General features: G+C 39.5%; 1 protein-coding gene across 9 annotated transcripts in view; it reads left to right on the top strand.

Moving 5' to 3' along the window:
* GPM6B (glycoprotein M6B) overlaps positions 1-19,538 on the top strand; it is a 133,319-nt gene that overhangs the window by 99,239 nt on the left and 14,542 nt on the right. For 5 of the 9 annotated variants that reach the window (XR_013543542.1, XM_072994359.2, XM_078390384.1 and 2 more), the window contains exons 2-3: positions 640-759; positions 18,335-18,521. Coding sequence is in view for 8 of the 9 variants with exons in the window: in XM_072994359.2 (XP_072850460.1) it covers positions 640-759; positions 18,335-18,521 (307 nt within the window). In the remaining variant the exon portion in view is untranslated. The remainder of the gene's footprint in view (positions 1-639; positions 760-18,334; positions 18,522-19,538) is intronic. The other 4 variants (XM_020786774.3, XM_078390386.1, XM_078390385.1 and 1 more) reach the window with 1 other exon arrangement.

The following is a 19,538-nucleotide window of genomic DNA, read 5'->3' as shown; positions in this document are numbered from 1 at the left end:
GGGTGGAAGTGCAGTAAATAATAATTATAGGCTATTTTAGAACAGCCTCTTGGTAACCTTACACCCTCCAAATGGGTTGTACTAGAACTCTCTTTCTCATCCCCAGGAAATGGCCATTGCCAACATATCTGGAGGGCACCAGGTTGGAGAAGGCTGCTCTAAAGCAGTGCTTCTCGACCTTCAGCAGTAAAGATTTTGTGGATTTCTACTCCCAGAAGCCTTACCCAACATGGGGTAGGGATTCCTTAAGTTAAAATTCTGTCCATCTGAAGGACCAGAAGTTGAAAACCACTGCTCTAGAGTACTGATGTCTCCTCTAAATGGAAATGTTTTTTAAAATAGATTATATGTGTTTTGAAAAGTCTTAACAGGCTTTCTCTTCCTTTTCTCTTCCTTTTCTATTTTTAGTATCTATATAGACCCTAAAATATAACCCTAGCTATTTTTTTTGTCTTTTAATTGGCACATAGATATGACTATTTCTGCTGTTCAATCTGTTCCTAGATTGCTCTATCCCCACTCCTTTTTCCACTTCTCTTCCCTGCTTTTTTAAATATTAAAACTGAACTGAATGAAAGTAATAAAATAAAATTGAACTTTTGCTGGAGACACTGACTTTTTACCACCTAAAATTGGCAGTGATCACCAGACCAGAAATGGAAATTGGCAGGTACCAATGGATGTACAGGAGTTCAAGGCTACACCAGTACCATCATGTGCCAGCATTGAGAGGCAATGTTAGTCCTTTGGGGATTCAAGGTAAATAAAAGGCTGGGGTCTGATCTCTAAAGGGAATGGTTTTTCCTATTATAGCACTGTAATCATCATTTAAGTAGGTGGAGCAATATGTTGCTGAAGTATTTATTAATGTGTCTTTTAGATATTTTAAGGCAGAGGTAGACAAAGTAGAAAACTCCAGATGTTATTGGTTATAACTCACCATTGGCTTTGCTGGCTCGGATGATGGGAGTTGCTGTCCAACAATATTTGGAGTGCCATACATTCTTAATCCCTGTTTTTAGAGACTGATTGACTCTCAGATGTCAAGGTTTTTTAAAAATCAAGTTCCAAGGCATTTAAACAGAACTATTATTTAGTATACTATTTCTTTCTGTTATTTGCATAATAATGCACCTGTTATGTCCAGAATAATATTTAAAATTGCCATTATGCAAGACAACCCCAACCTTGCAGGTACTGTTTGCATTTCATTCCCTGTAGCTTTGGGTAGCTTATAATGAAAAATATATCCTTCTTTGGACTTTCATTCTGGTCTGCTTCTTTGAATTGGGTGCTTTCAACTTGGTTCCACTGGTACTAAATGAATCTAACGAGAGTAATTAGTCCTTCTCTTTGCTAAAAGTGAATGTGCTCCATCTTTAATTTGCACCCTGGCCTCTGTCATAATTGGAGCTCACAATCTTGTTATCAAATTCTTTCAAAATCTATAGTCAGCAACTAGAGCTAAAGGTCAGAATGCAAGCTTTCACTAGTACCTTTGTAGGTACCATCCATCTCTTAGTTGCTATGGTGATAATTTTTACAATACCCTTCCTTGTAGAGTGAAATATATGCCTTAGCATTGGTTGATGTTGAGAAGTGTCTTTGTTTAAACAGTAGAAATATTGTAGTGGATAACAAGAACAACTTCTAAACAATTTGATCTGAAATAATACAAGACAATAAAATGAAGGAAATCAAGTATCAAGGGTCTTCTAATGAAGTTTTTTGTGTGATAATTCTTCTGTTTCCTGAACAAGTTAAAATATCTAAGAGCCTCTTGGGTAACTTTATGTGTACTTCCATAGGTACTTTAAATTCAGATACGAGAAATTTGATACAATAAAAACAAAGCAAGGCTGTGCACCAGTAGCCCTTTCTTCATGAATAAAACCCAGTGTTGGGTCCCCAGATGTTTTTGGACTAAAATCCCAGAAGTATTTGCGAAGGCTTTCATGGCTGGGATCTAATGGTTGTTGTGGGTTTTTTGGGCTCTTTGAAGAACAACCACCTTCAGAACATAGCCAAAGAGCCTGAAAAACCTACAACAAACACTCCCAGAAGCCTTTATCACAAGCTGTGCTGGCCAGGGTTTCTTGGAATTCTAATCTAAGAACATTTGAGGACCCAACATTGGGAACCACTGGTCTAGGTGTTTGAAACCTAGAGCTGTTAGGTGCTTTGTCTTGTTTTGGTTAATGGTGTATCAATTTTCAGTGTATGTCAGTTCACTACTTCAAATTGGGCCAGTTTGGCTAGTGTTTCTGTAGCCTAGGTAGCCATTTCTTGTATCAGATGGCAAAGGTCACTTCAAGGGAGAAGAAGACCAAACAGAGGCTAAGTTGGGTACGAGGCTGAAATGCCTGTTGGGTCATGGCCATATGGAGTGGGTCAGGAAAGGGGCTATTTCTGCATGAGGAATGGCAAACACTTAACTCTGAAAGTCTGCTCTTGTTTGCTCATCTGGCAAATCTTCCTATGTTAGAAATCATAGATACTACTGAGCTATCACTGATCTCCTTTTTCTTATCCTCTCCCTTTTTCTGGTGGACAATGATCTGTTTTCTAGGTGGGGAAAGCTCCACAAGCATTTGGGGCTTCTGCCTTCCCCCCCCCCCCCCGCGCCATAAAGTCGGAATAGAAGTACTATTCTGATTCTCTCCACTTTTCTTTAGACCAGGTTAAGTGAGAAAGAAAAATGAGGGGTAGCCAGTCTAATTTCCTTCAGAGGATTTGAACTATACAGCTCCCTTAGTCCTTAATCACTAGCTACACTGTTAGGAACTTACAGGAACTATAGGGTCAAAAATCTACAGGTGGATTATTCATGAGGTATACTATTAACTGATACCCAGTGTGGTGCAGTGGATAGAATGGTAGATTAGGACATGGAAAGCCTGGGTTTGAATATTTGCTCAGCCATAGAAACTAACTGGGAGAGTGGATCTGGTAAAAACACTCCTTAAACATCTCACTTACCTTGAAAACCCTACTAGGGACACTATAATTCATTTCCAACTTAATGACACAGAACAACAATGAAATATTGACCAAAAGTGCAGATGTTTCAGCTGTGGGTTGTATGGAAGCCATCCTTCATAGAATATGTCTGCAGATAGGCCAAAGAGATGTCAAAAGAGATGGTTATGCACTCTTAATAACTCAAGAAGCTTCTTTGTATTGCCTTATAAATAGACAGTAAGCAAGTACTGTCCTGTTCCAGTTGTGAACTTTGAAGTGGTTTCAGACATGTGATTCTGATTGCAGTATGTACGATGCAGTTGGTAGTCTGGAAGGATGAAATGATTTGCTTCATAAAGATTCCTTTCCTCTTTTTTTTCTTCTGTCTCAGAATTCAGTCAGAAATATGAGCCATCTCTTTTGTATGAGGGATCTCTTGCTAGACTAAAACTAAACTCCTGTCTCCATCATAGGTTCTTCTTCTTCTTGATCTTCTTTCAAAACAAACTTTTGAACAGATTATAAACACAGCTCTGAATTTGCAAGCCTATGCCCATCCCTCCCCCATATAATAGTTGACTGTCTCCACGACATATGGAAAGTTTGCAGAAATAAAACCCTGAACTATTTTGAACTCACTTAATATGCAGTTGTGCTATAAATGTATTTAAGATACAGCTTGGGAATAGAGATTCACATATCCATATTTTTACTGGTCAATGAATGCTCTTCCCTAGTACTGCCAGCCTGTTGCTAGGATTGTTAGTGCATTAAATTCCACAAGCTTAGGAAATTGGTACTATTTTGTTTATTATGTATTGGTTAAAATATTTCTGTGGTGTGCTATATTCTGAAGATCTCAGGGTGGGGATTAACCAACTCTAAACTTTTTCAGCAAGTTAAAACAATTCATAATTACTGTATAATTAAATAATAATTTTAAAAAGGAATAAACAAGACAGTCCTAAACAGGCTGAAATCTGTCCTCAAATACTGGACCCCCAAGGTCTGGATAAGCAACCATTTTTTTAAACTGACACTGAAATGAGGCATTGCCATCTCCCATTGGCACATTCCCATTTTCTGGAAGTTACATAGGCAGAGTCTATACTGACATTTCTTGTCCAATAATTGTATATACTTGCTTATACTAATAATTCTCAGGATGAGTCTGGTTTACAGCCACTCATAAGCCAATGCCAGTTAGTGTCATTCAAATAAAACCCAAGTTTCATATCTTTAATTATATGTTGATGATTTGCTACAGCACCACTATAAATGTAAGGGGGTCTCAGCTTGGAAGATAGGTGGTAGAAGGATAGTCTCCACAGTTAATCAAACACAAATAAGAGCAAAGATTGCAATGTTTAAGTATGCTTATTCTGTGTGGGACTCTCTCATATCTGTTGCTTCCTTTTCTGGTGATGTGATACTTTTAAAATTTGGCCTAAATCAAATTGTTAGTCCCATGAGAAGCAGACTCATTGAATTAGTGGAATTTAAGTAAGTATTGGCTAATTGACTTCTCATTGATTTGATGGCTGAAATCCTGCTGGTTATCATAGTAAGTAGTACTTCAGTAGGCCCACTGAATCACTGGGGATTTGGTGAGTCAACTGTGTAAATTCCATTGATTTGAATGGGCCTATTCTAGTTGCAGCTTACTTTACTAAAGTAAGTAACAGCCATAGTAGGTGTATTTGAATCAGTGGATTGATACAACAAACCCCTACTGATTCAATGGGCCTACTCTAGTGCAACATGCTACACTAAGCAGCAGGGTTTTAGCCAATGAGTCTACAATTTGGTAGACCATGCAAATGGAAACTGAGAAGCTCAGTTTCTCAGCATCAAACTCAACCATCTGAATTGGACCCTACAGGCAAATGGCTATTCCAAGAAAGAAATCACAAGAGCCATCAAACCAAGAAAACAACACCAAACTGAAGAGGAAAAACAGCCACCCACAAATAAAGTATTTCTGCCATACATCAAAGAGGTCATAGACTGCATGGAGAAATTTTTGAAAAAACACAACCTACGAACAGTTTTCAGGCCCACCACAAAAATACAACAAATGTTACAATCAGCAAAGGACAAAAGGGACCCCCTCACCACAGCAGGAGTATACCAGATACAGTATGTTGCAGTTGTGGCCAGGTATATATTGGAACCACAAAACACAACATCAACACCAGAATCAAAGAATATGAGAGACACAGCAGACTAAAACAACCTAAAAAATCAGCAGTAGCTGAACATACCCTAAAACAAGCTGGACATGAAATTCTATTTCAAAATACTGAAGTACTGGACATCTCTAGCAATCATTATTTTAGACTGCACAGGGAAGCCATTGAAATCCACAAACACCAGTAGAGCTTGAACTAAAAAGAAGAAAGTCTAAAACTCAACAAAGCCTGGCTCGCAGCACTGAAAAATACAGCCTGCAAAGGGTCAACGAACTTTACCCAGCCACAAGGACCAGTGATCACTGCATACAAAGGACCATCTAACGACACCCATCAATCACAGTTACAGATCATCTCTCCCCCTTATCACAACAGTACACCCACAACAAAAACACACTGATCATCATAATCACCCAATCTCCCGAAATGGACAAAAGTTGATCCACAGTTATAAATACTCAACTACATATCCAACAAACTGCAACAGAGCACAGACAGAGTTCTGACTCCTGTCCTCTGAAGATGCTGGCCACAGAGACTGGTGAAATGTTAGGAAGAAAAACCTTAAGAACACAGCCAAACAACCTGGAAAACCCACAACAACCAATAACAATTTGGTTTAGATCATTGTGTTTAAACTGGAACATATTGTTTGTGAAAGCAACTGATTTACTCAGCTTGCATCTGGAAAATGTTGGATTTCTGTTCTACTTACCAGTGATACACTCCAAGTCACTTTTAAAAAAGACTGCAAAAAGTACAAGATTAATTCTGTCTGCCTTCAGAAGTATCTGAAAGCTGTACCTTTCTTCTTCTTCTTCTTCTTCTTCTTCTTCTCCTCCTCCTCCTCCTCCTCCTCCTCCTCCTCCTCCTCTTTGGCAGACTGAAAGTGAAACAGTGTGATATATTAAATATATACTCTGCTGTTTAAGGTCACCTTGTTTTTCAAAATTCTCTGATAAGAACTTTTGTCCCTGAACTGGACCAGGCCCAGCACAAGTACACAAGATTTGAACCTTCCTTATATTTGGTTTTATCTACCCCCACAATCACAGAGGGGTTAGAAGGGATGGAAATCATAATTGGCTCATGTTGAGTCTCTCTCCCTCCTCCTTGTTGGCTAATCAGCAATCCAGATGCAAATTTCAACATGTGGGAGGAAGGAGCCTGCATCACAGACTAACTTGTTATGCCTGTTTATTTACATGCTAACCAATCAGAGGGATTTGTTTCTTCCCGGGCTAGATAAGCTCTGCCCCTTGTCATTCCCCTTCTCACCATGCGGTTTGAGAAACTCCATTTTGTAACACAGATCCTTTTTCACCTTGCAAGATGCTAGACGTCCAGGCAGGATCTCTGACCTCCAGAGATCCTCCCAGCCGCATGGGCTGAGGAAAGAAACCTTTGCTTTTACTATTTTTCCTTTTGTGTCAACCTGAAATTCTAAGTGCCTATTCATCTGAGTTAAATATACAAAACCTTTTACATGTAAAGATCCTGAGTGTTGTTTTTCAAAAGTGCTAGGCTTTGGTGAGGGTGGATAAACAAAGGGAACTTCCTTACCTACTTCTAACCAGAAGTAGCTGGCCTTCCACTATGCATGTTACTGGAACTTACACAGGTTCCCAGAACTCTCAACACTCCTCTCCTTTTCTTTTCAGCTGCCTGTGCTGAAAAGAAAAAAAAAGTTTCCATGTGTGGATTTTGAGGGGGCAAGAAATAAATAGGGTAGAGTCTAAACTCCCCTGTCAAGTCCTCATATCCTGGCTAGGGGTATGAATGCTTACTAGATTTTTAATGGCTCACGATATCTTCAAAGTACTGTTTATTTTGACCCTGAGCCTCCAATCATGAAATAGAATTGTGTTCCCAAATGGAATATGATAAAAGAACTGTGAAATAAGTGATAACCTGTCCTCTGACGTGGTAAACAGTGGGTAAAAGTGCAGGAGAGCCACATGAATCTTAAGTGGACGTGAAGGGTTTATGCAGTGACACATTTTCTGAAACCCCTGCCACATATTTAAATTCAACATTAGAACCCTCTGTGGTAGCTAGTAGGTTGCTCTGTGTGAAAAGTCATATACTGGTGTCATTAGATACACTATTGTATGTCTCCTGGTTTACAGTGGTGCCCCGCATGATGACGACCCTGCAGAATGACGAAATTGCATGACGATGACTTTTTTGCGATTGCTATAGCGATCACAAAATGATGTTTCCTATGGGGGATTTTTGTTTGACGATGATTAGGTCCATGCTTCGTGAACCATTTGTTCTCAAAACGCCGATTTTTCCAGCTCCACAAAATGGCTGTCTTGTGTTTTCCAGACCCATGTTTAGCAGGGCAGCCATTTTAACAGCTGATCGGCGCTCAGAAAATGGCTTCCTCTAACTTCGCTGGACGACGAGGTAATTTCCCAACTGGAATGCATTAAATGGGTTTCAATGCATTCCAATGGGAAAACTGTTTTCGCTGGACAATGTTTTCGCTTAACAGCGATTTCAGGGGAACAGATTATCATCGTGGTGCAGGGCACTACTGTATTTTGAACCTGCTTTCCTTCCTTTATGTCACACTGATAATTTTAATGTAGTCTCTCTTTGGTGGGAGCAGGTTCAAAAAAAGTGACAGAATGGCTTTCTTCGCTGTGAAAATCAATAGTTTTAAGAATTTGTTTCTGTGGATAAGTGCCAGGCCAATGTGATACACACTACTAAGCATCATCATTTGGTGACTGAACCTTGATTTAAATTAGATGTTCTGCAAAATTACTCATGCAGGATTCCATGTGACCAATAGCCATATATTAAGGTGTTAAATACACAGGCCAACCCTTAAGCAAGGAACGTTGACATGTCATTGTGATTCTTATCCAGGTTGCAAGAGACTACTACTAAGTATTGTGTCTGTTGCAACCAATGAATGGGCATACAGTCCTTTAATAGCAAACTGGACCAGCAGAGTGAAGGGATTTATGGGAGCCCTAGACAGCACTTGGAAACAATGCTTTTCTGAACATAGTCAGCAGCCATGTTGACTGACGAATTGTGGTCCAAAGAGGTGTTGTTTCCAAGTTATGTTTAAGCATCTCGTTTAAACTGGTGCTCAGTCTAGAATTGCTGTTTTTGGGGCAGGCTTTGTATGAGAAAGTTACCCAAGAGCTAAAGTACAAACTACATAAAATAAATAGTCCGGTATTCTGTTTAGTACCTGCATGTGTGGAGATTTGATTATCAAATCTGCTCTGGTGATCTGAGGAGGTGCCAGTAGCACTTCTGGGTCATGTGAACAGACTCATGGTTGGCACCACATTGGATGGCTTTAGCAGCTTCCACACCTTGAGTTCTAAACATGCAAATATTGAGCAGGATACAAGCCACAGAATGTAGCTGATACTTCACTTTTTAAAAAAAGTCTGAAGGAAGCACAGGGATCCCCAACTTGGACTGAAACTATCATGTGCTGATGAGTGCACTTGCACTTGTGCATAGTCACACAGAAGCTTTTTTTTTTAAAGGGAAAGTATCTGGTGGTGACAACGGGGTGTTGTTGTTGTTTAATCTTCTGCGTGGGTAGGGAGGAAGTGGCTGTGCAGTGGGTGGAGGTTTAAATCTCCTCTGTCAGTGCACAAGCTTCCTGATCTGATTGAGCCTCCAAATACTTACTTCTAAGTGAGGTTCAGCCGCACACTACATACACAATATATTCCGTGTAGCAAAGCCCTGGCAGGCATTTGGTTGTTCAGACAAATGAAATCTTGTTTCATTCCTCACAGTAGAAGCACTTTATATGGCTAGGAACAAAGGTTGCAATGCAGCCCAGGAAAGTAATATACTGGCTTTGACCTAATAATTTGAGCTCAAGGCTTTTCAGATTACTCAGTTAGTGTACATCTTTTTAATGCTGTGGACTGACTTTTTTCTTCTCGTTTCCTAAAAATTGCCTTCTGCGGCAGTTGTTCTAAGAAGCGATCAAGAAAGATGGAGGAATAAAGACTGAAAATAAGTGGGCTCCATCATTGTTATTGTTGTTTTCTTCTGAACCTGATTTGAAAAAGTAGTATTTTTTCTCTGATCATTATCCAGTGTGGCATTTTCTGTATTTGATTCTTCTATAGCTTTATGCAGAGTGCCAACCATCAGCATGGCAATGTTAACTACGATAATTAGTGCTTCTTGGCAGAATGAGGGCATGTAACAAATCATTCCTTTTTTAAAAAAAATTGTAAGAGAACAATGTCTCATTCTTAGATAATATGTGCAAATATCCAAGAGCTAACCTGCTAATTTCCATGCCCTGTGGCAGTAAATGGAAAAGCTTTATCTTTCTGTCTCTCCATCTATGCATTTATCCTTTGTCAATTTCATTTTTATATATATCCCCAAACACATTTCACCCCAATTGACGCAAATTATAACTCATAAAAAGATTAAAAGGTGCAAAGGAAAACATAAAAAGTAATTATATTAAAACAGAATTAATCAAATTATAATATTACAGTGCTAATGAAGTACAGGCAATTTAAAAGCATATCTATAAAGAAAAGAAGGCATCACCCACCCTTCACAGACAGCTAGTCAGTTGCAAAAAAAATTGCAGCAACCCTCCTGCATTAAAAAATCTATGCCCGCTGACAGGCAGATGATGGGGAGATGATCAACCTAGCCTTTTCTAACTCTACAGCCTGGGAGCAACCCCTGAAATATAGCCTAATCTCTGGATATTCCACACCACTGCTATCCAAGAGAAGAAGGTAGTAGTGACAGCATCCAGGTGTTCTAAAAGAAGGCCCAAACCCAAGTATGTGCCATAGTGGCAGCTGTATTTGGCTGATGGAGAGCATGGAATCATGAGATTATTCATTCATTCAATCAATCAATGTATACCCCACCCATCTAGACCGAAGTCTACTCTGGGCTCTATAGTGGAGAGGGTCATTAAGCCAGAGGCTGGCATATACCCATGGCAGGAGCAGAAAGGAAGGAAAGAAGGTAAATTGGAATGGGAAGGCTGAGAACCAGGTTTATGGTGAAGAAATTTAAAAAGGAACTGGGGCTGGTAACTTGTATGTTTGGTATCTGGCTCTGTGATATCTATTCATTTAAGCAGGGAAAGTGAGGTAGCAAAGAAGACAGAGTGAAGAAGTACTAGGTAGGCAATAGAATGGACAAGAAGGTAGAAGTCAGTTTGTCAGAGTGTGATACACATGCTTTGTAGTCAAAACAAGAAACGATTACCATGACATTGTGCATCAAATTCTGAAGGTTGCCTATTCAGTATTTTGAGAGGATAGATTTTTCTATAGATTTAACATCTGTATGCACAGAGTCCAGTAAAAAAATAAAATAATAACCCCTGCCCCCTGCAATGAATTCTCCATGCTAATTTAATATTACAAAGCTTTTCAGAATACAAAACACCATCACCATATATTACCTGCTTATAGTACAGTTTAGAACTATTCGTGTCAGAAAGTAGAATTCATTAGAAGATAACAGAGCGGAAAATTTGCCCTGATGTCTGAGTATACCTGGCGTTACAAAACAGGTTAACCTTTTCCAAACATGCTGCAGAAGAACCTATTCAGTTTCTCATTATCAGAGAGAGCTGACATTGTCTGACCTTCATTTCAAACTGTCAGCTCATGGGGACTGTTCTTGCTATAGATGTCGCTTATGTTTTAGCATTGCAGGTGGAACATTTCCAATGACACAAAAGAACAACAGAGTTGGATCAATGTGGATGTCAAACATGGAATCACTAGCTAGCATTTCAGAAGTCATAGTTCAGACCTTTTACTCTCTGTCTTGTTGAAGCTTACGTAGAAGCTCTTACTGGCATCAGATGAGTTTTCTTCCAAATGCCAGCCTCTTTAATAAGAACCATTTGTAGCATGGTAAATGTGTCTGACCAACTTCAAGTGGGAAAATGTGCAACACAGTGTTTGTTGCTTTACTTTTTTAAGTTAGGAAGTAACTTAAAAATCTGCTGTGATTATTTCAGAATCTGGTAACAAGCTTGCCTCTTAACTTGTAACAAGAAGAATAGAAGGAGTTAGTTAATTTTGAGGTTTCTCTTCATTTCGACCAGTGTTTCACCAAAGTGCTACATGGTGTGCCATACTTTGAAATGATGTTCCATATGGTGGATCTGTGGCTCCATGTATTTCTGAGGTTGCCCACTGTTTGTGAGAAGTATCTGTTTCTAGTCAGATTCTCATGATCAAATTGACTTTGAGCATGTGGTTAAAAAAGTTATATCTGTTTTCCAACTTCACTATGAATTCATTCAGCCCCACAATCCATCTTGCTAATTTAGATGCAAGAATCATTACTTGGATCTACACATAACACACTACCTGTTCATCTTCATGAAGAACGACATGGATTCCTAAATAGATTCTTAACTAAAAGACCTTATCAAGACTAATCTATATGGACAGAGTATGTGGGCATAAGTGATCTAATTTACAGTGGTGCCTCGCTTAACGATTGCCTCGTTTAGCGATGAATTCGCATAATGATGTGTTTTTTTTAGAAAATAATATGCATCGCATAACGATGTTTCCTATGGGTGATTTTCGCTTAGCGAAGTTTGAGACCATGCTTCGCATAACGAATGCGATTTTAGGTCCCCTGCTTCACTTAACGATGTTTGTTTTTTCAATTAAAAAAGTGTCTTAGAAGGGTCAAAAACGGTTCTAAATGCTTGGATTCGTTAGAGGACCCCTTAAGTCATGTGCAAACCTGATTTGGCTTTGATCTGACTTTTCGTTAATTTTTCGTGATTTTTTTTTTTGGCCCATAGGAACCAATGGACCTGTCAAAATCTGACAGCTCTATGCTTTCCTATGGGGGAAAAAACAATTCACAAAAAATTAACGAAAGTTCAGATCAAAGCCAAATCAGGTTTGCACACGACTTAGGGGGTCCTCTAACGAACCCAAGAATTTAGAACAGTTGCTGAGTCTTCATTAATTTTTTGTGAATTTTTTCTTCCCCCATAGGAAATAATGGAGCTGTCAGATTTTGACAGCTGTCAAAAGTTGGGGGGAAAAAATTCAGAAAAAATTAACGAAAAGTCAGATCAAAGCCAAATTAACTTTTGCATCCGTTTTAGAGGGTGCAGAAGCTAATCCAAGCATTTAAAACCATTTTTGACCCTTTTATGACACATTTAAAATTGTAAAAATTGACTTCGCAAAGCGCTTGAAATGTATTGAGTCAGCTTCAATACATTCCAATGGAGGATACATTGTTTCGCTTAGCGATGTTTCCTATGGGTTTTTTCGCTTAACAACGGCAATCCATTCCAATTGGAACGGATTAACCGGTTTCCAATGCATTCCTATGGGAAATGGTGTTTCGCATAGCGATGGTTTCACATAGCGATGTTTTTTTTGGAACCAATTAACATCGCTATGCAAGGCACCACTGTATATGGTTCCTCTCCTATTCATTTGAAGCAGCCATGTTTTTAACATTAAAATCTTTAAGTGCATCGGGGGGGTGCTGGGAGGGGGCAGCTTCAGTGAGTGGAGCTCAATGCACAGACATTTGGAGATCTAGTAATTTAACACTAATACATCATGTTTATATAAAATGACTGTGGATTTCTGCTAGGCTTTATAAAACTGGATTCCTCTACCAAGCAGTTAACAACTCAATATGTCTGTGCTATAAATTTGGACTTAACCACTGCTGATTTGATATAATCTTGAAATTATAAAGATCATTTTAACAGTGATTGATGATGTACAGCTCAGTCCTAAATCAGCTTTTTTTAAAACTAAAGTCATTAATTAAAGAAAGTTGTGCATTTATTTCAATATGGTAGTGACTTCATTTGTAATTTATTCATTTATTTATAATATCTTTACCCCACCTTTCTCCTTAAAAAGGAGCCAAGGTGGCTTACAATATTAAGAGACAATATTGAAGCTAACAACAGTGAGTATATGAATACTAAAAAGGATCAAACAAAGACCATACAAAAATACCATAAGCAACACCAAAACAGTTATTCAAATCAGTTATTCCTATGCGTCTGGAACATGTCGAGAGCCAAACGTAACATCTCCAATTTCTGGTTTCGTTTTTTTGTACTTCTTTGGCATTTTTCATGGTCTATGTGACCCCTGGAGGGTTCCAGGACAGAAAATAGGCTCCTGGGCCCTACAGAGTTTCCCACACTACTGTGAAAAGAATAGCCACAATTATTTAGAAATCGCCTAAATTCCAGAAGTATCTGTATACATTAGAGGCACTGTTTATGTAGTTATGTAGAACTATCCATCCTTCCCAATGAAACATAATGATGATAAATATTGTTCATCTTGTTCTTACTCTAAAGATACTGGTATGGGCAATTAGTTAGTGATAACACTGGCATATTTTGAATGCATGCAAGTGCTACAGGATGAACTGCTCAGTGGTTTAGGTCTCTGGCTGTAGCCAGAGGTTTGGAGTTCGATTCCCCACTGTGGTTCCTTGAAAGGAGCTGGCCTCATGGCTTGGCAATTCTAAGCTTATTCATTTAGTGCTGTAGACTGTGCAAGGCTACCGACCATACCTAACTCCCTGAACTATCCATGGCCATGGGTCTAACTTTATTCACAGTAGTCTCTTGTGAGTGGATTGCATATGCTGTGTTGTGTCATCTAAGCTTTTCTCAGTATCCTGTATGCCAGCCTTATGTAACTAGGTGTCTTCCTTATGTGATGGCCTATAACCCCCATCACTCTTAGCCAGCATGATTATTGCTTAGGGGAGTGCATATGTTGTTTGGGGGTGATGGTTATAATTCAAGGTATCCAGAACATCAGGATGAGGAAAGCTGATACTCAAAAGTTTCCCCAGAAATTTGGTCCTATTCTTTCTTCATGTTTGTGTGTACATACATGAAACTGTATTTTATTTAGCCTTTATCCCCCTCCCCCCCCCGAAAATAATCTCAGTCCTTGTTTTTTAGCTGGCCTCCTTTTGAGAGTGTGTTAAATCTGCAGCCAGGTTCACTGTCAGCTCTGGGCAAATCACTGAGCTGTTATTAACCTGCTTCCATGGTAACTGCTGCTCACAAGCCTGAGGACAAAAAATTGTGTTTATTCTGCTGAGCTGCACAAAAGGTTCTAGTGATGCTTTAGACAAAATGGCCATTGAATGCGAGTTGCATTGATGTGTAGCTTCCCTGCACAGTTTTAGATCTAAAGTGTTTTTACACTGGCATGTAAGGATAGCGTTGAACACAGCCGCTGTGTACTTTTAAATTCTATTTTTAACATTTCTCCCCATATTTTTGTAAAGGAAGTCATTAATTCCATTTGTGCTTTCACTTCCTGGATAATCTTTCTCTCTGTTCAAAGAGTGGAAGCTGTGTTATATAAGGACTGAGAAGTCCCTTCTCTTGTTAACTCTTCTGTCTGCTGTGTTACTTTTTATAACAGCAGACAAATTCTTCTTTTACTTTTTTATTTTTTGGCAAAAACACACACACATATGCCTTTACAAAGATTGTGTCAGGAAGAAAAAAGAGATACAGTAGTTAAAATCTTTAGGGTCATGAATGTATGTGGATTTGATGTGTAGTGTAAAGCATGCCAAAAAGTACTTCACAGAAATAGAGGTTTGGGCCAGTTGACAAATCTTTGCATTATTAAGAATAGTTTGCCAGACTTTTTACCTTACAGACATTGTTTATGAAAGCTTTATATCTGCAGCTATATTCTGATGTGTTTGTATGTGTTCAGTCTTAAGTTATTTCTGTGACAGAAATTGTTGTTTAGTTGTTAAGTCATGTCCGACTCTTCATGACCCCACGGACCAGAGCACACCAGGCCCTCCTGTCTTCCACTGCATCTCAAATTCATGTTGGTAGCTTCAATGACACTGTCCATCCATCTCATCTTCTGTCGTCCCCTTCTCCTTTTGCCTTCACATTTTCCCAACATCAGGGTCTTTTCCAAGGAGCCATATATTTCATATTGTTCTTGGTGCACTTAGAATTACATATTGCATTTGTTTGTTACTAATCAATGTAAAACAAACTGCTGAAATAGTACAATGCAGCTATTTCCTCTTCAAAATGAGATAGGAACAAGCCAACGTCTTTTTCTAGTAACAAAGTAGAATTTTTAACTAATCTGAGGTATGTCCTCCAGCTGATCCTTTCCCAGTCCACCGAGTTCCCAACACTTCCTTCAATTACTTGATTTCTCACCAACCTAATGCAGGTCTCTTGATCATCCCTTCACCTTGGAACTCCTGTTCAGGCACAGAGAGGGAAGACTTTTGTCTCCAAACCTATCAGAGGTATTACAATAACATCAAGTCAGGAGTAGAGGGAAGTGCTTCTTATAGGGGTTGGAGGGAAGCAGGTAGGTGACCAGAGGAGAACCCAATTGGTTGTAATTAGTATCTTGCATTTGAAGCAAGTTTTATTCTGAGTCACCAGAAACTGCAATTCTACTCAAAATAACAAAATAAAACAAATACATTTGGATTAAGCGGGAGTTGCTTGGGCATATTAAGTAGTTTGGTAATTTGAAGATCACAACAGTGGGAGGCTTCCTTTGTCCTTGATAAATGAGCCACTGTTATTGTTTGGAGAGGAATTGTAGAAGGAAGAAGGGTGGCTGGGAAGTTCCCAGTCCAAAACAAGGCCAGCTGCTTCACACTTAAGCTAAGGATGTATTCAGCCGCCCCTTATTGTTAATAATCCTGTTGGAGATTTCAATACTGTAACACATGGCACTATATCTTACCACAAAGCACATACAGTGGGGTCTTGACTTAAGAACGGCTTGAGTTAAGAACATTTTGACTTAAGAACCGCTCTCATAGGAAAATATTGACTTGACTTAAGTACTTAGATTTGAGTTAAGAACTGAAAAAAACCCACGTGGGAGGCAGGGAAAGTGCAAAATGTGAACGTTCAGTTAACTGTTGGCCAGTGAAAAGGGTGCCTGTCTGCTTCCTCACTCCTCCCAGCGTTTAGAGAGTGGATTGGGAGACAGTCTTCGGACTGCCTGGTACTGTACTGCCTGGACTGTATTTTCCCTGTATTTTCTTGACCTAAGAAAAAAAAGAAACAAAATATCCCACTCTAGTCGTCGAAGGCGGAACAGCAGCTTCCCATTAGTTTCTATGGACGGAAAAGAGCAGATACGGATCAAATGGTTTTCAATGCATTCCTATGGGAAATGCAGATTTGACTTGAGAACATTTTGACTTGAGAACCGCCTTCCAATACGGATTAAGTTCTCAAGTCAGGACCCCACTGTATAGCACTATGAGATGAAATATCAGTCAAAGCAACAGCAGCAGCAGCAATAAGAGTAAAGGCTGTTGGAAACTTCTCTCACATCAGAATTCTGCCTCCTGGGTAAAGTTACTGCCTCAAAGTGAGGGCTGGAATTGAATATATATGTATCCACTCAACCACATTGCTTACTACATTTAGAATGCAGTTTTGATGTTGTTAAACGAGACCAACCCATTCCTCATAGGCCATAGATGGAAGTTTACACAATGACAGGGCATTAGAATGTGTTAATAAATAAGTTCCGAGGAGCTTCAGTATCTTCTAATGAAATTATCATCCATTTTTAATTTTTCAAAGTTAACTCAGTAGTGTTCTGGATGTTCACTTGCTAATTCCACTAGATAGCTTGTAAGCTCGCCATACCAATGATGCTTGTACCATAAGATGATCCATTTTTAACTAGTTCTAGTTCTGAACAAAGCTGACACCAATATTGATCTATTTTTCTTAATGCTGGTTTTTGTTTTGTTTGGGGGAGGACGTTTTTGCATCACCATGTGAATCTCAACTGTTTATTTCTCTTCAGTAAGTTGCCTCTGAAGCAGTTTCCTAACCTAGGGTCTTGAGTACCAAGGGGGTAGCAAAGTATTTTCTGGGGAGGGGGTTACAGTCACCTTATACTCGTTGTAGCCCTTGCTAAATAATCTCTTCCTTGACCTTATGGAGAGGGATTAGTAATGTTAGGATGTATGTGTAAGTATGAGGAACAAGCCCTTTGGGAGAGAAAGAAGCCCCTACTTTCTGGGAATGGATGGCTTTACCCCATTAAAAATGTCTTTTTATGCAAATATGGTGAGGGGTTGTAGGTTACTTGGCTATTATAAAAGGGATTTGCAACTTGAAAAAAGTTGAGAACCACTACTCTGAAGGCTTCAAGGCATCTTTTTTATGGGATTGGTTGTAAAAATGTCCATTGCTGGCTTTTAGCATGTTTTCTAAGTGGCAAGAAATCTCTAAGAAATATTATATTTACAAGTTTCAAAGAGATTTGGATGTTTTCCAGAAGCATTGTTCAAACACAAGTAAGAAGAGAACCATTTGTTGTGTTCGTGTAGGACTTCTTGAGTGTCAAAAGTGCCCATTGGACATTATTTCAGTAACGTTTATTAAATCCTTGTCAAGTGTACCAACATAAATTTTGCCATGTCGCAGAATGGCGTCTGAGGTTTCTAAAGGCCATCAAGAGTAGCCTGTGTGAGGTCACCCAGCAGATTGATGGCTCAAGTGAAATTTGGGATGGGAAATTTGCAGCCCCGACAATTGGCCTCAAGCCTGCAAACATGTCTCAAAGGGCAGTATGGAATCTTAGAAGATGGCGTTTTGTTACCTGTCTTAGAGGGAATGTTTTTTTGTTTCAAGATGGAAAGCAAACTATTTGCTACAGCATCTCAGCTTCTTACATTAGGTTGTATCCAATTAGTTTTCTTTTGTTGCCTTACTAAAGAGCGTTTCTGCTTCTGCCAGTTGAACAATCCAATTTTTACTGATTCAACATTCCGACATCTACTACAGCCCTCTGCCCTAAATCTCATTATGTTCTAGAGTATCCCACACTCCCATTGCCCCTCAAGAGCAGCTTTTTGGGGAGTGGGGTGGGGGGAGGGATTAGTAGAAGTGCCCTGACTTGTGCAAATGGGATTCTTGTAACTCTTGAGCTTTGAGGCAACACATACAAAATGGAAGCCCACCAACTAAACTAGGAAGTGCAGTCCCTTGAGCTTTAAACAAACTGTTTGCTATTGTTCCCCTTTACAACTTTTGCCACATGAAACCCAAGTAATATTGTCTCTGTAACTTGCTCTTGTACTTAAAATAATGTTGCATTTATGCCACTCCCTTTCTCCCCTCTCTATCTTAGGTTGCTTTGAATGTTGCATTAAGTGCCTCGGAGGAGTTCCATATGCTTCACTTGTGGCAACAATTCTCTGCTTCTCTGGGGTAGCATTGTTCTGTGGCTGTGGTCATGTGGCTCTTGCTGGCACCATATCTATCCTCGAACAGAGTTTTTCCACAAACGTCACTGACCACGCTTTGTTATCTGAAGTGTAAGTATGAAACTTGTTTTACATTATGGAATAGTCGTGCTGTTTGAACTGTGTTTACTTAGGAAAGGTAAGGTCATATGGAAGATGGGAGGACTTATCAAAGATAGGAGCACAGAGACCTGCATAGAAGATTCTGTATAGAAGGAGGTGAAAAATCAGAGATGAGTGGAGCAAGAAAATACCACCATATTTCTCCTATTCTGGCCGAGCTGCATTGGCTGTCCATTCGGTTCCGCGTCGACTTTAAAGTTTTGACACTTGTGTATAAAGCCCTAAACGGTTTAGGGCCTCGATACTTGGTGGAACGCTTACTCCCAACTAGTTCTACCCATGTCACACGTGCGAGTCAGGAGGTGAGGCTGAGGGGCCTGACACCGAGGGAGGCCGGAAGGAAAAAACAAGAAACCGGGCCTTCTCAGTGGTGGCTCCTCGCCTCTGGAACAATCTGCCTCCGGAGATTCGCGCAGCTCCCTCGCTGGGTGCTTTTAAAAATCAATTAAAAACGTTAATTCCTGATTCTTTCCCCTCCTCTCTCTATTTGATTTATTACATATGTTTTCCATCTTGTAGAAATGTTTAATTGTATTATATTTTTTTCTTATATTGTGTTGTGTTGTATTGTATGTTGTAAGCTGCCTAGAGTGGTCGCAATGACCAGATAGGCGGGGTATGTATAAATAAATAAATAAATAAATAAATACAAACAAACAAACAATCAAACTACCTTTTGAAATATTTGCGGAAGTTGGTCACAATGGGATGCGGGGAGAGAAAAGGAATTGTGGAATTTCTGGGGACAAAAGTGAGTGGATGAGAATGCGTTTCTGAATGCCTCTTCCCCAAGTCTGCTGCTATTAGGGATTCAGCATATACTTTCACTTCAGATGTCTTGTCTAATTTGACCGGGGGGGGGGGGGGGAAGAAAACGAAGAGTAGCAGTAAATCTCTAGGAGAGCATAGCTATTCAGCTCCATAGCAACAGAAGGCAAAAAAAGGAGCTGTTGCCTGGAGATCGCA

Source organism: Pogona vitticeps, chromosome 3 (genome assembly GCF_051106095.1).
Source record: "Pogona vitticeps strain Pit_001003342236 chromosome 3, PviZW2.1, whole genome shotgun sequence".
Classification (NCBI taxonomy): Eukaryota; Metazoa; Chordata; class Lepidosauria; order Squamata; family Agamidae; genus Pogona; species Pogona vitticeps.
The sequence above is the reverse complement of the archived record's forward strand: the minus strand, read 5'-3'. Positions and strand labels throughout refer to the sequence as shown.